This window comes from Podarcis raffonei, chromosome 13 (genome assembly GCF_027172205.1).
Source record: "Podarcis raffonei isolate rPodRaf1 chromosome 13, rPodRaf1.pri, whole genome shotgun sequence".
NCBI classification, from domain to species: Eukaryota; Metazoa; Chordata; class Lepidosauria; order Squamata; family Lacertidae; genus Podarcis; species Podarcis raffonei.
The window spans coordinates 19,890,788-19,913,117 of NC_070614.1; the positions used below are offsets into that span (position 1 = coordinate 19,890,788).

General features: G+C 46.5%; 1 protein-coding gene across 1 annotated transcript in view; it reads left to right on the forward strand.

Annotated features, from left to right (window-relative positions):
* The window catches only part of MPP2 (MAGUK p55 scaffold protein 2), a 73,587-nt gene that overhangs the window by 16,186 nt on the left and 35,071 nt on the right, over positions 1-22,330 (forward strand). The window contains exons 2-3 of the mRNA XM_053361220.1: positions 3,418-3,526; positions 21,018-21,118. Of these exons, the coding sequence (XP_053217195.1) occupies positions 3,496-3,526; positions 21,018-21,118 (132 nt within the window). The 5' untranslated portion in view covers positions 3,418-3,495. The remainder of the gene's footprint in view (positions 1-3,417; positions 3,527-21,017; positions 21,119-22,330) is intronic.

The following is a 22,330-nucleotide window of genomic DNA, read 5'->3' on the forward strand; positions in this document are numbered from 1 at the left end:
TTCAGCGGAGGAGGGGACCAGCAGGGGGAGAAGTGGAGTTCCAAGGGAAAGTGAGTCGGAGGGAGGGCTCAGAGACACTTCAAGCGGGAGCAGCGGGGAGATTTCAGGACCACCTGTAGGGACACCCACTCCTCGGCGGAAACTGTCACGCCGAGAGTCCAGAAGACGCGTTTCCGTTAAGGAGCTTTTATGCTGGAAGAAGTTCCGTAAACGCCCACTGTCCGATTCAACGAGCGATTGATGGAGTCATGTTTAAGGAGCTCCATCACAGACAGAGGTTTGGGGACTTAGCCAAACTCTGAGGGATTAGGATTTTACGCACAAGCAGCTCATCATCCCATCACACATATGTTGATCATATGTAATACAAATTGGGATGTTCAATTGTTGTACTACATCCTTTGTCATCCCTGACCATTGGCTGTGCTGACTGGGGCTGATGGGAGTTGGAGTGCAATGACAGCAGGAGGGCCACAGGTTCGCCTTTCCAGATATAATTCTGAAAGAGTAGTACCTGCTCCCCAGTTTATTATGTTCCACTAACAGTTACAAGATGGCGAGCTGGCAAAGGGCAATGCAGTGGTTAACATGTGTCACTTTGGCTGGGGAGAGCTAGGCTCATGTGCCTTGATCAGCCCTTGTTGCGGAATATTATCCTGGCAGAGAAGGGGTTGGGAATCTTTTTAGGTTCCCTCATGGTCTTCCTGGGACCGCAATACCTCAAGGACCGCCTCCCCCCATATCAACCGACCTGGACTCTGCAACCATCCTCTGAGACCCTTCTTTGTGTGCCTTCTCCACGAGATGTTCAGAGGGCGGCAACACAAGAGCAGGGCCTTTTCTGCAGTGGCTCCCCATTTGTGGAATGCTCTCCACAGGGAGGCCTCCTTGCTGTTGGGAGGGGGGAGAGATTCAATTCAGTTTGCATTTAAATGCAAACAACTCAAATAATTTGCAAACTGATGCAGAAATGTAGAGAACTGAACTTGAGATTGGGAAAAAAAGAGAGAGAAACCAAGTCGACAGATTCATCTGTCCCTTGCCTGGAGATGGCATGTGGTCCCCTCTGGGGGTGGGCCTTTGCCCCACAGTGTCCTCAGTGTTATACTCCCAAAGGATGTGTAAGTCTGGAAATGGATTTTTGCTCTTCACATTTTAATCAAAGTGGGAAGACTATCTTGGAGGGCATCTAATCCTCACTTCTTCTTCTAGGTGGCAAGCATTGCCAAGCCCACAACACTCATTTCTGGACCTGAGCCTAGAGAACACAAGCATCTCATTTGAACCATGGGCCTCCCTGATCCAAATCCAGCACTGTTATTGTACCCCAGCCTCCCCACTCTGGTGCCTTCCGTATGCTGTCAGACTACAACTCCCATCATCCCTGACCATTGGCCAGCTGGGAGCTGGAATCCAAGAATATATTGAGGGCAGCATGTTGGTGCAGGCTGCTCAACCCCTTATAGCAACCTGGTTTTAAATAGGTAAAGCTGCATGAGGTTTGAAAAGCTGCTTCGCCTGCTTATGGTTAGTAGCTAGCTTAGAACTATTTTTATGCTTTGAGTGTGAGCATCTGTTGAGCTGTTCAGCTCCAGTTTCGAGAAGGGAGAGGATGCAATGAATAAAGCCCATCCTGTACAGGGAAAGCGCAGGGAGCAGTCCAAGAACTGCCAAGAGATGCAAAAAGAAAACAATCCAAAAATCATAAGCAGTTTAGTGAGAAGCGCTGCAGCAGGCAAATCCCCCGCGATGGAGTCGAATGCCTTATCCCGAGGATCCTGAGTCTACTGCTTCCGTCAGAAGCGTCTCCATAGGCTTGCAAGCAGCAATCACAACTCTGCAAAAGGAATATATCCAAAAGGACAGCATCCCAAAGCAGAATCAAATGGGAGGGGGGAGATGCAGGAGGCAGACTTATGAACTCATGTCATATAACCCCCACCCGTGTGTTTTGAACAATTAGGTCTCCATTAGATGATTGTCTCCGTTGAGATTTCTTAGCTGACTAGTTTCTAAGGAGTTACAGATTCCTATGGTTGTAGAGCTTAGAAAGGTTAAGGGAAGAAAGTGTTCACTCCCTTTCCTGGAGTGCTGATCTTCAAAACCTAGGTAGGTACACTGGGAAGGCTGTTTTGCTTAGAGCCCCCTGAAACCTAGGCCTGGTCCTGTTAGCAGTGTGGGTAGACCATCTATTTCAGAGCAATCTCAGCCTGCTTTTTAATGCTTTTAAAACGCTCTTAAAGAGGAGCTTTCCAACACCAAAGCTTAAGCAGAGAGCACAGAGAGACCCACCTGCCTTTAGCTCTGGCTCCGCGCACCACTGACATTGGCTCCGCCCATTATGGACATTAAGTCCTCGACCAATTACCAGTAAGGGGAAGTGGTCCTCAACAATGAAAGCTCAGAGACCAGGGCATGGTCAGGGAGTCAGCCAGCAATAAATCACACAGAGTAAGTGAACAAGAAACAGGGCCTGCTTAGGGACACAAGGCCTAATGAGCACAGCAGCTCTTCTCAAGGTAGGGCTTGCCCCCATGAGGCAGTTGTGGGAGCAGAAGGTCACTGGCTGCCTAAATCTCCTCCTCCCCTGAGCCCTTCCCAAGCAACCCGAGACTACGCCGCCGTGCCTGTCTCCGCTGCTCTCTCTTCATACCTCTTCTGGTTCTGGGAGACTTGGTGGGAGGGGAGCTTCTTCACCAGTCTGACTCATCTCTGCTTCTTGCCTCCCTCCTCTCCTGCTTCCACTGCTGATTTTGGACTTCTCTCTCCTCAGACTCTCCCTGCTCACTAAGCCCTGTCACCCCTTCATCTTCTGACACTTCTTCCTCCCAGTCTCCTCCCTCTGACCACTCATCGTCATCCCACTACCACTCTCCAGTCTCTGAGCCTTCTTCCCTTGGGGGTTCCCCAGCTGGTGCCTCCCACCATCCCTCTGTGTCCAGCCAGCCCATGACAGGCGTTTGCTGTCTCTGGGTTCAGTACAGTAGACCCTCTGAATGCGCCCCTTGGTGGCCTTGACTGACTCCTCCCCAACTTTCTGGAAATGAGAGCTGGTTTTGTAAGTTCAGCTCCGTTCTGGCCCTAGATTCAAAACATGTTCGGAGTTCCCTGTTCTAGGTGCGTTTCGGCAGTTGGCAGATCTTGTGGTTGTAGGCACAGACAAGACAAGCTGCCCTCCTTATGCCCTAGACTAGGCATGTCCAACAGGTCAATCTGTGGCCCCCTAGTTATATCTCTCTGCCAAAAAAAAAGCTCAAAAACTCTGGCTTCCTAAAAAAAGCTCAAGAACTTTGGCTCCCTAAAAGCATAGATCACTGTCAGTTTCTTTTATACTGTGAGTAGATCGCAATCTCTTGGGAGTTGGACATGCCTGCCCTAGACCATCTATAAGTTGTTCCATTTCTCTCCTCTTCACAGCACCGTCAAGAAGACTCATCAGAAGGAACGCCAGCCACTTGAACTTCCGACACTGCGCAAACATCCCCAGCTGCTGAGATGCCTGTTGCTTCCACCGACTCTGAGACAGGTAAAGACTTGCTCCTATCTCAGCATCCCCAAACCTGCTCCACTCCGAGTACAGTCGTACCTTGGTTTTCGAACAGCTTAGTTCTTGAATGTTTTGGCTCCCGAACGCCGCAAACCCGGAAGTGACTATTCCAGTTTGTGAACTGTTTTTGGAAGCTGAATGTCCGGGCTTCCCTCCCCCCGGGCTAGATAGTAAATGGAGCAGTGTGAGGTGGAAGACTTCATTGTTGTTGATTTTTGGGGCTGATGTTGAAGCCAAGGAGTCTGCCTCTAGGGCTGGGCAATATACCATCCCAAACTGTTTTGAAGTCCATATCAAGATATTGGTTTCATAATTTTTGACCTAGCGATATATACCGCCAATCGTGATGTGTCTTTGCTATGCAAAAATCACCATGTGGGAGAGGGTGATCCAGCCACGCTTCGGAAGGGTCCTGCCGGCTCCTCCATTCATGAGCATCCCGCTGGCCCTCAATGCCTCTTACCCGGTCTACCCTGCAGGGGTGGCAGCAGCGGCGGTGGCTGACACGGGCTACGGCAGTTACTACTGGCCCTCGGTGAAGGAGGAGATGGAGTCGGGGAGCTGCTCTGGGGGGTTCCCTGCCCCCGAGGCTGTTAACGGCCCGGCAGGGAAGGGCCCCAGCAATAACCCAGATCCCTCCCCGTGGTTTTGCAGCTCTGGGATATTCACTTATTATACACTAGATTCTGCAAGCAGCCCCAACAAGCCGCCCCCCCTCCCCAGATCTGACTTGTACTCCCCAGCGGTGTAAGGAAGAAAGTAAAGGAGGCAAGAAGAGCAAAACCCGCACCGCTTTCTCTCAAAAGCAGCTGCAGATCTTGCACCACAGATTCCAGATGCAGAAATATCTCAGTCCACAACAGATCCGAGAACTGGCCTCAGCCTTGGGACTCACTATGTGGGAGAAAGCGTGATAGCTCCATCCTTATTCCAGACATTGTGATATATCAGTATATTGCGATATTTGGTTGGTGATACATTGTGATGTTGAAAACCATGTACCACCCAGCCCTGGTGATTCAATGGGAGGGGGGGGGGAAAGGTAGCAGACATCAAAATGAGGTCCTGTGCAGGTATTTTCTTTCCTTTGCCCTTGCTTTTGTTGCTGCAAAGCCGAGTGCACTTTCCCATGGTGTAACATGATCCTGACTCATTCTGCTTTTTGTATCAGGGTTTGCGTGGCCTTCCTTTTCCGCGGTGTTTTGCATCAAAAGTTCTTATTGTTGCTGGGAAATATAAGCAGGAGCTGAGTGAACAGTGCTGAGTATCTTAATTTCCCTCCAGCTTCTTTGAGGTGTTTAGTCTAAGTGGGGCTCTCAGAGTTTGTTGTCATTCCTACAAGTTTCCCATAAACTGTCTTCTGTGCTTTTGTTTTCTTGGTGCTGAGGACAAAATTATAACATCGTTTTGGAAGTACTTGATAGTCAGGGCGCTGCATATATGGCACAGACTTCTTGTCAATAACTTTTGGGATTTTCACTATTCCAAATATTCCGACTCTCATCTTGACTCAAAAAGGTGCATATTTTGAGAGAAACTGCAGCTGCATTCACACAGCAGTTTGTTCCATGCAGTCTTTGTTTCAGAAATGCTGTTGGGCTACTTCAGTTGCTTTTGTTTGATTTGGAAACAGCCCAAAGTCTGTGAATTTTGATAACAAATGTGGTTTGCGACGGGAGTTGAATAACTTCGAACGCAGCTGTACATCATAACGTGGTTTGTCACTTGACGGAGGCAGCCTTTGTTCTTTCAAATTTCAGTGGTGCCTACAAGAAATATGGGACGCGGGTGGCGCTGTGGGTAAAAGCCTCAGCGCCTAGGGCTTGCCGATCGAAAGGTCGGTGGTTCGAATCCCCGCGGCGGGGTGCGCTCCCATCGTCTGGTCCCAGCGCCTGCCAACCTAGCAGTTCGAAAGCACCCTCGGGTGCAAGTAGATAAATAGGGACCGCTTACCAGCGGGAAGGTAAACGGCGTTCCGTGTGCTGCGCTGGCTCGCCAGATGCAGCTTGTCACGCTGGCCACGTGACCCGGAAGTGTCTGCGGACAGCGCTGGCTCCCGGCCTATAGAGTGAGATGGGCGCACAACCCCAGAGTCTGTCAAGACTGGCCCGTACGGGCAGGGGTACCTTTACCTTTACCTTTACAAGAAATATGCAAAATACCTAAGCAAGTATTAGAAGTCACCCCAGAACTGGCCCTACTAAACACCTTCCGAGATAATAATGCCCACTCACATCATAAAGAGCTCATAACCCACCTACTCTCAGCAGCCAGAAACATCAAAGCCAGACACTGGAGAGACCTGTCAGGAGTAAGCATGGATCATGGATAGGCAAACTAAGGCATGAGGGCCGGATCCGGCCCAATCACCTTCTAAATCCGGCCCATGGAAGGTCTGGGAATCAGCATGTTTTTACATGAGTAGAATGTGTCCTTTTATTTAAAATGCATCTCTGGGTTATTTGTGGGGCATAGGAATTCATTCATTTCCTCCCAAAAAATATAGTCTGGCCCCCCACATGGTCTGAGGGATGATGGACTGGCCCCTGGCTGAAAAAGGTTGCTGACCCCTGATGGATCAATGGTATCAAATAGTTTGGGAAACAGCCTTATTAGAAAAACTGACCAATAAAATGAAACTGACATGGGGACAAATAGAAGAAGATGCCTTCACCCTGGTATGGTTCCCCTTTATCACATACGTAGTCCAACAAGACAACAACAAGAATCCCCTGGCAGCATACGGGTCAATCTGGCTAACCTGATCCAAACACCCACCCCTACCCCCACTCACACACAAAAACAAACCTCACTACAGCCAACCAAAGACAACCAACCACATCCTAAGCCACCACTAACCTCTCTTACCGTTTAGTTTAGTTAAAGCTATGGTTTTCCCAGTAGTGGTGTATGGAAGTGAGAGCTGAACCATAAAGAAGGCCGATCACCGAATAATTGATGCTTTTGAATTATGGTGCTGGAGGAGACTCTTGAGAGTCCCATGGACTGCAAGAAGATCAAACCTCTCCATTCTGAAGGAAATCAGCCCTGAGTGCTCACTGGAAGGACAGATCCTGAAGCTGAGGCCCCAATACTTTGGCCACCTCATGAGAAGAGAAGACTCCCTGGAAAAGACCCTGATGCTGGGAAAGATGGAGGGCACAAGGAGAAGGGGACGACAGAGGACGAGATGGTTGGACAGTGTTCTCGAAGCTACCAGCATGAGTTTGACCAAAGTGCGGGAGGCAGTGGAAGACAGGAGTGCCTGGCGTGCTCTGGTCCATGGGGTCACGAAGAGTCGGACACGACTAAACAACTCAACAACAGCAGCCTCTCTCACCACCAAGGAAATACAACAAGCCAATAGTAAGAGAACCCACACAAGTGACGCTGACAAAAAAACCAAGGAAAAAGAGGAGCTTTCACACAGCTTTGGGGACATGAGTGCGCCGGAGGTGCAGTGATGAGCTGCCGTACACGGGGCTGGTGGCGAGAGCCCCCCGTGGTGTTCCTTTTTGTCACACCCCCTCAGGGATGGCACCCGGGCCCCCCCGCCCCCCTTCGTATGCCTCTGCTCCCAGGGGGCACATCTCATGGACCACAGGAGCCATTTGGTTTCAAGTCTCTGCACTCATCCTCAGCATCTACCTGCTAGCTCTTGTCTCGATTTCTAAGCTCTTGCCTGTCCAATTATATCTCCTCTCTGTATCTGCTGATTACACAGGGAGCGCAGCCTGTAATCCTCACAGCTCTGCATAAGCCGGTTAACCACACATGGTAGTGAAAGTGTCAGGTCTTGCCCTAAGCTGAGAGCTACCACAACTGTGGATGAAGTTTGCAGGCTAGACTTCCAAACAGCCTTCATACATACCCACAGCCCCTATTAGACTGGATATTAAAGGTAAAGAGACACCTGCCCATTAGGTCCAGACGTGGCCGATTCTGGGGTTGTGGCGCTCATCTCGCTTTATTGGCCAAGGGAGCCGGCATACAGCTTCCGGGTCATGTGGCCAGCATGACTAAGCCGCTTCTGGTGATCCAGAGCAGCGCACGGAAACGCTGTTTACCTTCCTGCTGGAGCGGTACCTATTTATCTATTTGCACTTTGACATGCTTTTGAACTGCTAGGTTGGCAGGAGCAGGGACCGAGCAACGGGAGCTCACCCCATCACGGGGATTCGAACCGACGACCTTCTGATCGGCAAGTCCTAGGCTCTGTGGTTTAACCCACAGCGCCACCCGCGTCCCAGTCTGGATATTAGGCAGCCCCTATTTCCTCTCTCCTTTCCTTTTCTCTAGCCAAATACAAAAACCCATCTGCTAGGGTAAAGCGTGGCTCTGTGTGCATATAATAGGGGTACAATAATGTTTTCTATTGGGGAACGTGAGTGGCGCTGTGCTCTAAACCACTGAGCCTCTAGGGCTTGCTGATCAGAAGGTCAGCAGTTCGAATCCCTGCAACAGGGTGAGCTCCCATTCCTCTGCCCCAGCTCCTGCCAACCTAGCAGTTCAAAAGCACACCAGTACAAGTAGATAACTACGTACCACTGCGGCAGGAAGGTAAACAGCGTTTCCGTGTGCTCTGGTTTCCGTCACTGTGTTCCGTTGTGCCAGAAGCGGTTTAGTCCTTCTGGCCACATGACCCAGAAAGTTGTCTCTGGACAAATGCCGGCTCCCTCAGCCTGAAAGTGAGATGAGCGCTGCAACCCCATAGTCACCTTTGACTGGACTTAACCGTCCAGGGGTCCTTTACCTTTTGCCTTACCTTATATTAGGGGAAATTGCTTTGCAGAAAATGTGCGCATCAGGCAAAATTGCATATTATATATATATATATATATATATATATATATATATATATATATGGAGAACTTTGTACTAAAATGCTGATGAATTGTCATGAGGGTGATTTTATTTTTAAGTAACACATTGCAAAACTGACATGGACATGCCGAGAACTGAATTCAGTATTGGATAAATGAGAAATTGGGTTTATTTGCCCATTCCTGTTTGTGACTTCTCCTATTCTGAGAGACTTGATGTGCTGGCGGGATTTGGGTTCGGGGCTGCAGCCAGAGTTGTGCTCCCTCTGTCTGTCTCTCTGTCTCTCTCTGTCTCTGCTTCTCTCTTTAAATCTTTCTTTCATCCATCCCTAGTTTTAGCGTAACCTTGGATGCAAATCTCTCCCCCCCCCCGTTGCCACAGAAACGAGGATGTAATAGAGCAGGCGCCGGGGAAGGGGAGGAGTAGGGGAAAATCAGGGAGCATCTTAAAGAGATTAGAAAACTGATGGCTTCCTGTGCAAAAACCCTGCATCAGGTGGAGCTCATGAGGGAGGCAAAGGGGGAATGAACAAACACGCGCCCCCCTCCAGCATCTCGGCCTCTTTTCAAAGCCTCAAGAAGTACAGTGATTCAAATGATTGCCATGCTTCACTGAAAATGTTTGAATATATATACAGGCGTACGTTGGTTCTTGAACAGAATCCATTCCGGAAGTCCATTCAACTTCCAAAATGTTCGGAAACCAAAGCGCCGGACGTTCGGCTTCCAAAAATTGTTTGAAAACTGGAACAGTCACTTCCGGGGTTCGATTGTCTGGGAGCTGATTTGTTTGGGAGCCAAGTTGTTCGAGATGCAAGGCACCTCTCTCTCTGTGTGTGTGTGTGTGTTTGTGTATCCTATTCTTCCTCCCAAAGGAGCCCAAGGCGGAAGACAACAGAACAGCAAAACAATAGAATTCAACACAAACATACAATGTTTTAAACCATTTCAGAATATTGGAAAACACTTCAAAATAACCTATTTTCACAGCTAACAATTTCAGGCTTGTCAGAAATGGAATATTTTAGACATTTGACATCTGGATGAGGAGCAATGCTGGTAATCATGATCATGATCATGATCATCATATCCTCCAGTTGGTTAATATGAAGGAGACGCTGTGGATGATGCTGAACTTGGCAGGATGGTTTTCAGGTTCTCAAGTTTTGGTTGTCTTCTCAGCACCTGCAGGTGAAAGAAGTAGGTCTTGGGGTGATTGGTTAGAGCATGGGTAGGCAAACTAAGGCCTGGGGGCAGGATCCGGCCCAATCGCCTTCTAAATCTGGCCCGCAGACGGTCCGGGAATCAGCGTGGTTTTACACGAGTAGAATGTGTGCTTTTATTTAAAATGCATCTCTGGGTTATTTGTGGGGCATAGGAATTCATTCATTTCCCCCCCAAAATATCATAGAATCATAGAATCATAGAGTTGGAAGAGACCACAAGGGCCATCGAGTCCAACCCCCTGCCAAGCAGGAAACACCATCAGAGCACTCCTGACATATGGTTGTCAAGCCTCTGCTTAAAGACCTCCAAAGAAGGAGACTCCACCACACTCCTTGGCAGCAAATTCCACTGTCAAACAGCTCTTACTGTCAGGAAGTTCTTCCTAATGTTTAGGTGGAATCTTCTTTCTTGTAGTTTGGATCCATTGCTCCGTATCCGCTTCTCTGGAGCAGCAGAAAACAACCTTTCTCCCTCCTCTATGTGACATCCTTTTATATATTTGAACATGGCTATCATATCACCCCTTAGCCTCCTCTTCTCCAGGCTAAACATGCCCAGCTCCCTTAGCCGTTCCTCATAAGGCATTGTTTCCGGCCCCTCACAAGGTCTGAGGGACAATGGACCGGCCCCCTGCTAACAAAGTTTGCTGACCCCTGAGTTAGTGGCAGCAGCGAAGCTGTTATCTGGTTGGCTTTAGCCCTTTTTTCCTTAGCTCTGCCCATGCTGATCAAGCCTCTCGCTTCAGGCTCTAATCCCAACTCCAAACCCTGGCAGTGCCTGCCCACCAGCTATGGAGGGACCATAGCTCAGGGGGAGTGTGCATAAAGTCCCCCATTCATTCCCTGGCACTTCCAGCTGAGAGAATCACATAACAGGTGATGGGAAAGACGCTCTGCTGTAGTGGAGACCCATCTCCTGGTATGCCCTGCGGAGGACCTTAAGGTCCACAAATGACAACACTTTGGTGGTCCCGAGCCTCAAGGAGGTTAGATTGGTTTCAACTAGGGCCAGGGCCTTTTCAGTACTAGCCCCGACTTAGTGGAACACTCTGTCACAAGAGACTAGGGCCCTGCAGGACTCGACATCTTTCCGCAGGGCCTGCAAGACAGAGCTGTTCCGCCTGGCCTTTGGTTTGGACTCAGTCTGACCCTTATGTTTCCCTCCCCTTTATGGCTTTGACTTTTAAAATGAGCCTGCATTTTAAATTGCATTTTAACCTGTATTTTAAATTGCTCTTTTTCTTTTTTCTTATTATGTTTTTACTGAAATTTTATTGGTGCTAGCCGCCCTGAACCCGGCTCTGGCCAGGGAGGGCGGGGTATAAATATTTTTTATTATTATTATTATTATTATTATTATTATTATTATTATTATTTAGAGTAGATGGTCAAAATAGCTTGGCAAGACAGCTACTTCTTATGCCCTGCTCCATATTTGAATGCTAACCAGGCTTTGCCCCAACCTGACCAGGCTCTCCCTCTCAATTCAGAATCTGAGCCTCTAGAGTCCTAGCAAACCGGCTTGGGAGGCGGCAAGAATCAAGACCACTCCTTTCTTCAACAGTCAAGATAAATTTGTGTTACATCCGTAGTCGGCACCTGGAATTCTCCATCCTATCCATCAACTGTTAAAATATAAGCCAGGCTAGCTTTCTAGCCTGGGTGATGGGCCATTAAGGGAACAAAGGAAGTGGGCCTGTGCCAGATACCAAATGGGTGAGGCTCCTCCCTCAACTCTCGAATAGTGAGACAGACAAAGGGCAGAGTGGAGAGAGTTGGGTGGTGTGAACTAAAAGCTAGAAGGAAAGTGGTAGAGGGATGCTTGATTTCTGTTTGAATCCAAGGCTGTGATTATGAGGGAAGCAAGTTATTGCGGGAGTGTTAATGCTGTGACCCCACCTCCCCATTGTAGGCTCAGGTTGTGTGTGTGTGTGTGTGTGTGTGTACAGGCTGGGGGAGGCATTTTGCCAAATTTCCCCCTGGGTCTGCTGATACTTTCCAACAGTTTGAGGGGAGTCTGAAAGTTCTCTGGTAACTTTTGCTGATAAAGTTTGGCTCAACTCCAGCCTGAACAGGCTTTATAGATTTAAGTGCCCTTTATAAGATTTAAGTACCCTTATAAGATTTAAGCACCCTGTAGCTGGACGTGGCACCCAGTTCCTAAAAATACTGGCAGCAATCTTTTAAAGAGACAACATTATAATTTTGAGAACCAAACTGAATAGATAATTATTCAATTTCTGGCCACTTTGGGAGGGTTTGTAGCCTAAAAGTGGGATGTATGTACATAAAAATAGATTTCTGGGCTGCAAGTGTTTGGGAAGGTTCCATATTTGGTTTAAAATCTGAGCAATATTTTTAGCTAGACATTCAAGGTGGTGAAAGCCCATTTTTAATGTACAGTAGTAGTGAGGGTTCGTGGCAGCAAAGCTCATTTACAGTGGTACCTTGGGTACATATGCTTCAGGTTACATACGCTTCAGGTTACAGACTCCGCTAACCCAGAAATAGTACCTCGGGTTAAGAACTTTGCTTCAGGATGAGAACAGAAATCGTGCTCCGGTGGCGTGGCAGCAGCAGGAGGCCCCATTAGCTAAAGTGGTGCTTCAGGTTAAGAACAGTTTCAGGTTAAGTACAGACCTCCGGAACGAATTAAGTACTTAACTCGAGGTACACACACACACACACACACACACACACAGAGAGAGAGAGAGATTATATATTTTGCATCTCATTGTCTGGCAATTCTTTTTTGCCTCATTTGAGACTGTTAGAAAAGAGATGGGGAAGAACTGCCTCCCCTTGCCTTCGGTTCCGCTGCAAAACTGAGCTGAGAGCAATCTTAACAGGGCTGTGGTACCCTGAGACGGTTGCCACGGCAGCAGGAAGAAATGCCCTCAGCATCTTTCCAGAAGACAGCTGTGAATGGCAGCCCAGTGAGTGACCTCTTTTCGGAAGAGAGGTTCTTCGTTTCCTCTCTGAAATCGGAGCTTCATAGAGGAGGTAGGAGATAGCTGTCCCCGAGGCAAGGGACTGTGGGGATGATAATGTTGCCCACTTCCCTGGTGTTCCAGATTAAGGCTCTGTCCTAGATATGTGTGAAATATTTAGTAGGGTTAATTCTGTGGAAGCTGCTTTCTGTCTACCCAGGGGTGGAAGCAACAGCAGCCAGTTGAGAGACAGAAAGTAAAGCCAAGCCACACATCCTGCTATAGCAAAGATGACCTGGGTAGCTCAGTTAGTTAGAGTGTAGTGCTGATAGTGCCAAGGTTGCAGGTTCGATCCTTGCATGGGACAAAATGCATATTTCTGTCAGTTTGCATTTCTTAGTACAGAAAGTGTTGATCTGATGTGTAGATATCTTTCCTATTCTACTTAATTCAGGAAGGTTCTGGAAGCTTCTCTGTGTGAAAGAAGCAAGCAGAAGGTTCGTGAAGCTTGGGTTATTCCTTCAGAGAAGCTGAGTACAGTGGTACCTCAGGTTAAGTACTTAATTCGTTCCGGAGGTCCATTCTTAACCTGAAACTGTTCTCAACCTGAAGCACTACTTTAGCTAATGGGGCCTCCTGCTGCCGCCGCATCTGGAGCCCGATTTCTGTTCTTATCCTGAAGCAAAGTTCTTAATCTGAAGCACTATTTCTGGGTTAGAGGAGTGTGTAACCTGAAGCGTATGTAACCTGGCGTATGTAACCCGAGGTACCACTGTACAGCAGGCTTAAACTGGCTCTCTTATCCAGGGGTCAGCAAACATTTTCAGCAGGGGCCTGGTCCACTGTCCCTCAGATTTTTGGGGGGCCAGACTATATTTTGAAGGGGAAAAAAGGAACAAATGCCTATGCCCCACAAATAACCCAGAGATGCATTTTAAATAAAAACACACATTCTACTCATGTAAATACACCAGACAGGCCCCACAAATAACCCAGAGATGCATTTTAAATAAAAGGACACATTCTACTCATGTAAAAACATGCTGATTCCCGGATTGTCCATGGGCCGGACTTAGACGGCAATTGGGCCAGATCCGGCCCCCAGGCCTTAGTGTGCCTACCCATGTTCTTATCTATTATCTCTCAAGGTCATGCTGACTATAATAGTAAGGCCAGAAGGAGCCTGGGTTTCACTTTCTCTTTCTGTCTCTCTTCCTTCTGGTGTGGTGGTCTGTACGCTTAGTGTTAAGGTTTACACTTCTTATAAGTTATTGGAAGTTTAAGATGAGCCTGCTACAACTGGATTTCTTATAGACTGTGCCAATCCTGAATGTATTGGATTTGTGACTATTATGCTTATATGCCTTCAGTAGCGATGAAGCTCTGCTGGAGGAAATACAATTGCCTCTGTTCTATTTTTTGGGGGGGAATCCTGCAATGTGTTTAAGTTGTTACACTGGACTCTACTCCGGATCAATCTTGAGTCGAATTCCATGACAATTCCTGCAATGGCAAAGGGTTGGACCAGTGGTGGGCTTGCACCTGGAGGGAGGGGCTAGTGTCCCGGGGGCGCGCCGAGCATCCCAGGGGGGTGATGTCACCCCCCCTCAGGAATGACACCCAGGGTGGGCCACACCCACTGCACCCAACTTGCTCTGCCTCTGGGTTGGACTCGATGATCCTCAGGGTCCCTTCAAACTCTACAATTCTGTGATTCTATGTCAGCTTTCAGATGGGCAGCCATAGATGCTGGGGCTTGAACCTAGGAGCTTCTGCATGCAAAGCAGATGCAAAACCGCTGAGCTATACTTTTTCATCTAGCCTTTGTGCAAGGAAAGAGTTCTGCATGACCTGGAAGCTATGTGAATGTTCTGAGTGGCATTCGTGTAGGGAAAGATGCCATCATGCCTGTTTTGGTTAAACTGAAATAAGAGTCCGCTTTCCCCTCCTTTCTTTGCATTCATGGAGCTGGAAGGGATCCTGAGGAATAATTATTGTTATTTAGGGAAGTTTTTTAATGACTGATGTTTTAGTGTATTTTTAATCTTTTGTTGGCAGCCGCCCAGTGTGGCTGGGGAAACCCAGCTAGATGGGTGGGGCAGAAATAGCAAATTATTATTATAGAAATTATAAATTATTATTAAAATATTATTATTATTAAGTAGTCCCATGGTTCCCAACATGGGGCACATGCCCCACTGGGGAGCAATTTGATTTTTAAGGGGGGCAATTTGGAAGCTTGCTTAGACCAAGCCAATGGCCTTTTAGGCTTCCTCCATGTGAATAGGAGTTCACTTTTTGACTAATAAGAATTATATGCCACCGGTGGGGGGCGGGTGGGCAGTGCATGAAGAATTTAGAGATGCTTAGGTGGGGCATGGCCAAAAGAAGGTTGGGAACCACTGATCTCATCCAACCCCCTGCAATGCAGGAATATGCAGCTGGACTGAACCTGCAACCTTGGCGTCATCAGCACCACGCTCTAAGCAACTGAGCTATCCAAATACCTTTTCTGACTCTTTGGCTGAACAGCTTCTGATCTCAGAGCTAACATGGACAATAGGGGTCCAGCCCCCTGGTTAGGATGTGCTAATGCATACCTATCTACACTTCCCGTTTGAAACTGGGTTGACCCCAACCCCTCATCCCTGGCACCTCCCCACACATCCATGATTGAACATGGTTAATATGTACCTGTAAAGGGAATTGGGGGTTGCTTGTGCGTAAAGGGTGCTGCAGCTCTAAGCCACGTTGCCTGGCTAAACCTTTCCCTGGCTGGACAGCCCTTTCTCCATGGCTGTGTCAGTCGCTGGCAGAATCCGTCAGTGGGCGTTTTCTGAACTTCTTCCAACATAAAAACTCTTTGACCCCAAGTCTCATCCTAGCCTCCCTGCGCGGAAGTCTCCTGCACAGAGTGGGCGTGCCCAACGGAGGTCCTGGGCTCTCCCCGCTGCTCTCTGTGGAAGAGTCTTGGAGCCCTCTCTCCGCAGTCTCCCCTTGCTTCCTGGTGTCCCTCCTATTTCCTTCCTCAAAGGAAGTTTGCTCTCTCTCCCTGCTGGTCCCTTCTCCTGCATCGTTAGGGAGCCTTACCTCCACTCTAGGCTCCGATGGCAGTTCCCTGACAGTACCTATGGCACTTCTTTTGTCACTAAGTGCTGCTTACTGGTGGCTGCTAAATTCCTTCACAAATACTGTTACCCACCAGCTGTCCTTAGAGCTATTGCAGGTGGCACATTCCTATCTTGGTAACAGACTCTGACAGCTCAGCCTTCTGTAAGTTATCGGGAGTGTGTGTTGACAATGACAAAGAAGTGGTAATTCATAGCTTCTGGTTGTGGGAAAAGGGGGGGGGCGGATTTCTGCGCTTTAGGGAAATGTACAATTTTGGGTTGATCTTTCCAAATGTGCCCCTGGACATTTTGGAAATGGAATTTGGCTTCTTTGGAGCCACACTTTGAATCCTCTTGTCCACTTAACGCACAATGAAGAGTGCGCATTTCCCTCCGTCGGATGGGGGATGGAGTAGATTCAAAAGCATTCAAAAGCATTAAAACTAATTGTAAAACTAATTGTAAAACAATAAAATTGTAAAACTAATTGTTAATTGTAAATAATGTGGTGACGGAAGAATTTAAGATAGAAAAAGGGACAAGACAAGGTTGCCCAATTTCCTCACTGCTTTTTATATCGGTCCTGGAGGTTTTGCTGAATATGATTAGAAGGGACCGGTTGGTTAAAGGTATACAGGTCGGAGCCAAACAGTACAAACTGAGAGCATTTGCAGATGACTTAGTATTGACGTTACAGGAGCCAGAATCTAATACCAAAAGAGTTTTAGAACTGATCCAAGAGTTTGGTCAAGTTGCAGGATTTAAGTTGAGTAAGTTAAAGACCAAGGTTCTAGAGAAAAATTTAACACCAATGGAGATAGAGAGGTTTCAGAATGAGATAGGTTTAACAGTGGTTAAGAAAGTTAAATACTTGGGGATTAATATGACAGCAAAAAATGGGAATTTATTTAAAGACAACTATGAAAAATGCTGGGCTGAAGTGAAAAAAGACTTAGAAATTTGGTCAAATTTGAAGCTTTCATTGCTGGGCCGTATTGCTGCGGTAAAAATGAATGTATTGCCTAGAATGTTGTTTTTGTTTCAAACATTGCAAATTGTGGACAAAATGGACTGTTTCAAGAGGTGGCAGAGAGATATTTCTAAATTTGTCTGGCAGGGCAAGAAGCCTAGAATAAAATTTAAAATATTAACAGATGCAAAGGAAAGAGGTGGATTTGCCCTGCCAGACCTTAAACTTTACTATGAATCAGCAGCTTTCTGCTGGTTGAAAGAATGGCTGCTTCTCGAAAACACAGACATTTTGGATTTAGAAGATTTAATAATGTATTTGGATGGCATGCATATCTGTGGTATGATAAGGTCAAAGCACATAAAGCATTTAAAAACCACATCGTTAGGAAAGCATTGTTTAATGTCTGGATAAGATATAAGGACCTATTGGAAAATAAAACTCCAAGGTGGCTGTCACCGATGGAAGCAAAAGCTCAGAAAAAGCTCAATATGGAGGCCAAATGGCCGAAATATTGGGAAATTTTGGAACAAGATGGAGATAGACTGAAATTGCAGAGTTTTGAGAAATTAAAAAACAAAGTGCAAGACTGGCTTCATTATTATCAGATAATGGAGGCATATAATCTGGATAAGAAAATTGGTTTCCAGGTGGAAAAATCAAAATTAGAAACAGAACTATTAGAACCCAAAACTAAGATTTTGTCAAAGATGTATAACTTGCTGTTGAAATGGAATACTCAGGATGAAACGGTGAAATCTGCTATGATTAAATGGGCACAAGATGTTGGTCACAACATAATGATGGCTGACTGGGAACAGTTATGGACCACAATTATGAAGTTTACGGCATGTAATGCCCTAAGAGAGAATATTATGAAAATGATTTACAGGTGGTACATGACCCCAGTCAAGCTTGCAAAAATTTATCATTTGCCCGATAACAAATGTTGGAAATGTAAAGAAACTGAAGGTACATTCTTTCACCTTTGGTGGACGTGCCCAAGGATTAAGGCTTTCTGGGAAATGATATATAATGAACTGAAAAAAGTATTTAAATATACCTTCTTGAAGAAACCAGAGGCCTTTCTCCTAGGCATAGTCGGTCAATCGGTGTCAAAGAAGGCTAGAACCTTTTTTATGTATGCTACAACAGCAGCAAGAATACTCATTGCAAAGTATTGGAAGACACAAGATTTACCCACCCTGGAAGAATGGCAGATGAAGCTGATGGACTATATGGAACTGGCAGAAATGACTGGCAGAATCCGAGACCAGGGAGAAGAGTCGGTGGAAGAAGATTGGAAGAAGTTCAAAGATTATCTACAAAAATATTGTAAAATTAATGAATGTTAGAACGATGTTGGATAGAAATTAAGTGGTTTCTAGCTGTAATGCTCTAAGGGAATATGAAAAAGGGGTTGTTAAGAGGTAAAAATCTAATGTTATTATATTAAGATCAAAGATTAGGATAAATAAAGAGGGTAAGGATTTGCTGAACCAACAAACTGAACTGGAATACAAAAAAGGGAGGTATGAGGAGGTCCGGGAAACAAGCTAAAGAAAAATAAGCAATGGAAAATTTGAGTGTTTTTAACCATTTTTATTTTGTATTTTGTATCTTTTCCCCCCTTTCTTTTTCATTTTTATTGTAATACTTTAAAAAAATCTTAATAAATATCTTATAAAAAAATAAAAAAGACAAACGAGGAGTGGGGGTTAATTCTAAAAAAAAAAAAAAGCATTGGTGGTGGGTGGTGCTGTGGTCTAAACCACTGAGCCTCTTGGGTTTGCCAATCAGAAGGTCGGCGGTTCGAATCCCTGCGGTGAAGTGAATGCCCGTTGCTCTCTCCCAGCTCCTGCCAGCCTAGCAGTTCGAAAGCAGGCCGGTGCAAGCAGATAAATAGGTACTGCTGCGGCGGGAAGGTAAACGGCGTTTCCGTGCACTCTGGTTTCCGACACGGTGCCCCGTTGCGCCAGTGGTGGTTTAGTAGCAGTTTAGTCATGCGGGCTACATGACCTGGAAAGCTGCCTGTGGACAAACGCCAGCTTCCTCAGCCTGCAAGCGAGATGAGCGCCGCAACCCCAGAGTTGGCCACAACTGGACCTAATGGTCAGGGGTCCCTTTACCTTTATTCCATATCTTCCAACATTTCTCCAATGAAAATAGGGACATCCTATTCCATACCCTCCATCATTTCTCCAATGAAAACAGAGACATCCTAAGGAAAAGTGGGACATTCCTGGATCAGATAAGAAACTGGGACGGCTTCTGTAAATCCGGGACCGTCCCTGGAAAATAAGGGCACTTGGGGGCCTGCTGGATCCAGGCCTCCTGCCAACAAGGAGGAAGCGGTGGCAACCCAGCCCCAGCCCCCAAACCTGAGCATGCAAGGCAGCCTCAGAAGCCTGGTCTGTTACAGCAGGTGCAGCAGAATATGGCAGCAATATCCCATTGTGGAAATAATAGTAATAACAACAACAACAACAACAACAACAACAATAATAATAATTTATTATTTATACCCCACCCATCTGGCTGAGTTTCCCCAGCCACTCTGGGCGGAAAGATTGTGCTGTTTCGGAACCTTTCTCCCTGGTGTGACAGTTTTTATTTTCAGGATTTTTTTTTTGTTTTTAATCGAGGGAGCAGTGTTTTAAAAGATGCCATGCGGAACCCTGCAGTCTGGAGTACAATGGAACCTTGGTTCTCAATCGTTTTGGCTCCTGAACGCCGAAAACCCGGAAGTAAATGCTTCCGTTTTCGAACGTTTTTTGGAACCCAAATGTGCGACGCAGCTTCCGCTGAGTGCAAGAAGCTCTTGCAACCAGTGGGATGCCAAGCCTCAGTTTCCGAACGTTTCGGAAGCCGAATGGGCTTCCGGAACAGATTTTGTTCGAGAACCGAGGTTGCCACTGTCGTACGGTCTAAGCTGCCCCCTCAGGGTTGAGAATCCCGAAACTCCCATCGAGGGCTGGCAGAGACTCCAGCCGAGGCAAAAACCCCTCATGAGGAGAGGGAACTGCTGGCTCGCTTCTCCCTCTCCATCTGCTGTCTCTGCCCTGTCCCCTCATAACTCACAGGGACAATTAGCCACTATAGCGGGGGGTGGGATACACGAGAAGAACAGCCGTCCGTCTCTGGTAGAGCCTCACAATTCTCAGCAGTTAGTGCCTGGCGTTTGCGTGTGGCTATTTCTGTCACAATGTTTTCAATAGCCTCTCAACCATTCACCCCACAGCGGTCAGTCATCTTCAGAGGCCTCTCTGCCTGCTCTGTGGACTGACAGGCAAGAGAGGAACCCCAGTTATATCCTGTATTAATGAATTTATCATCTGGGGATGAAGCAGATGTTTGTGGCTGTCTGCCAAGACCCACAAACGCTACTTGTTTGTTTGTTTGCGCTCTGTGTGCGCATGTGGACAAAGGCACAGAGGCTGCAGTCTGGTTTTTCCTTCCCTCTCAGGGAATGCAAATATGAGGGGGAATTCCACCCCCCACCGAACACAGCAAATGAAGTAGGATTGGTGATCCAGTCAGTAAATTGATCAACAAAAGCGTCCGTCATTAATGAAACGTTCTCCTGAATTAGCTAGTGGGCCTGGAAATGTAGGGCACACTACTGACTAGGCTGTGCCAAATACCTCCCCGTTTGGTTAAATTTTGTGAAGGGAAATGGCTTTCCCCCCTTCCCAATTGTATTCCGATAAAGCAAGATTCTTTATTTATTTAGGGCATTTGTCTAAGATAGGAAGGCCCCCAGAGCAGCTGAAAACAGACTCTATTTTCCAGGGACAGTTCCAGATTTACAAAAGCTTCCCTGGGTTCTGATTTGATCCTGCAATGTCCCGCTTTTCCTTAGGACATCCCTATTTTCATTGGAGAATTGTTGGAAGGTATGGAGTTATCCAAACCCAGAGCCAAGGAGATTACTACAGTAACAATACAACCATTAGAAGACATCTGAAGGCAGCCCTGTATAGGGAAGTTTTTTAAAAGTTTTTTTTAATGTTTTATTATGTTTGTATATATGCCAGAAGCGGCTGGGACAACCAAGTGAGATGAGTGGGGCAGGAATAGTAAAATTATTATTATGAGATAGGACGTCCCTATTTTCATCGGAGAAATGTTGGAGGCTATGGTGGGGAGGTAGGTTACATTTTGTGGCTTGCCTCAGGTGCCAGAATGTCTTGGGCTGGCCCTGATCGCACCTGTTTTGTTATGATTTCTGTCCCCACCCCAATAAAAAATGAAATAACATCCCTGATTGCAATACCTAATTGCAATACCCAATTGCAAATTCAAATGTACCCCTATCGTGTTTTATGATTTCCTTGATATTGTATGTGGGCTGGAACTGGTCTGTGACCGAAATAATAAATTCATTCATCCCTGTTGTTTCTCTACACAGCAATGCAGCAGGTCTTGGACAACCTCAGTGACCTCCCCAACTCTATGGGAGCCGGAGACCTGGACCTCATCTTTCTCCGTGGCCTCATGGAGAGTCCAATAGTAAGATCATTGGCTAAGGTACAGTTACATGGGGTAGTTGGGAGAGGGGCAGTTTGCTGCAACAGATCCTGCTTCTCCAGTTCCACCCACTGCATCGCTTTCTCCTTCTTAATCTTGCCCTTAACGCTTTTGCAAAATAGATTAGCTGACAACCTATTCTCTGCTCGCTTTATTTCCCCTTTACCTGGATATACGATCCGGCTTTCACACTGCACACACATAATATAAATGCATACATGCACACACACACACATAGACTTCTTCTGTGTTTTTTAGCTGAATGGGTCCCATGTGGTTTGACAGAATGGATGATGGTGTCTTGCCAAGTGCAAGGTGGTTCTTTTAAAATGAGATTCAGGAGGAATACAAAACAGAAGTGGGTGCGAAGATTAAAGATTCCATTCTAAACTGGTTATGACACGTCTAGATAAATGAATGATTTAAAAATGATAAGGGAAAAAAAGATTTGCTCATGAAATCTCAAAATTCCAAAGAGAAATAATACAATGTGATATTAAAGTAAACGGCCTGGGTCCAGTGTACCTGAAGGAGCGTCTCCACCGCCATCGTTCAGCCTGGACACTGAGGTCCAGCTCCAAGGGCCTTCTGGCAGTTCCCTCACTGCGAGAAGCCAAGTTACAGGGAAGCAGGCAGAGGGCCTTCTCGGTGGTGGTGCCTGCCCTGTGGAACACCCTCGCACCAGATGTCAAGGAAATAAACAACTATCTGGCTTTTAGAAGACATCTGAAGGCAGACCTGTTTAGGGAAGCTTTTAATGTTTAACAGACCACTGTATTTTAATATTTTGTTGGGCTATAATGTAACTTAAACAGAAAACTATCTTTAGAAAGACTTTTCCTCCAAAAGCATTTTATTTAAAAATCCAATTTAAATAAAAAAAAATCTGATTTAATTTTTTTTAAATCTTATTTTTTTATTTTTTTTGAAAAAAATCATTGATTTTTATCCACCCTGTTGGTGACCATCCACTCCCCACCCCCAGCCTACTTCTGCTATTACAGACATCTTCATTTCAGCCATGGTTCATCCTAGCACAGCTCCAGCTTTGGATTATACAGGACACACGCCTGAGACACATGAACTGCCTGTATGCAGGCTCAAGATTTCTTTCTCTTTTTTTCATGCTCCAGGAGAGAGCTGGTGGTCGGAATCTGCAGAAATGTAAAACTCTGGCAATTTTGAGACAAGACA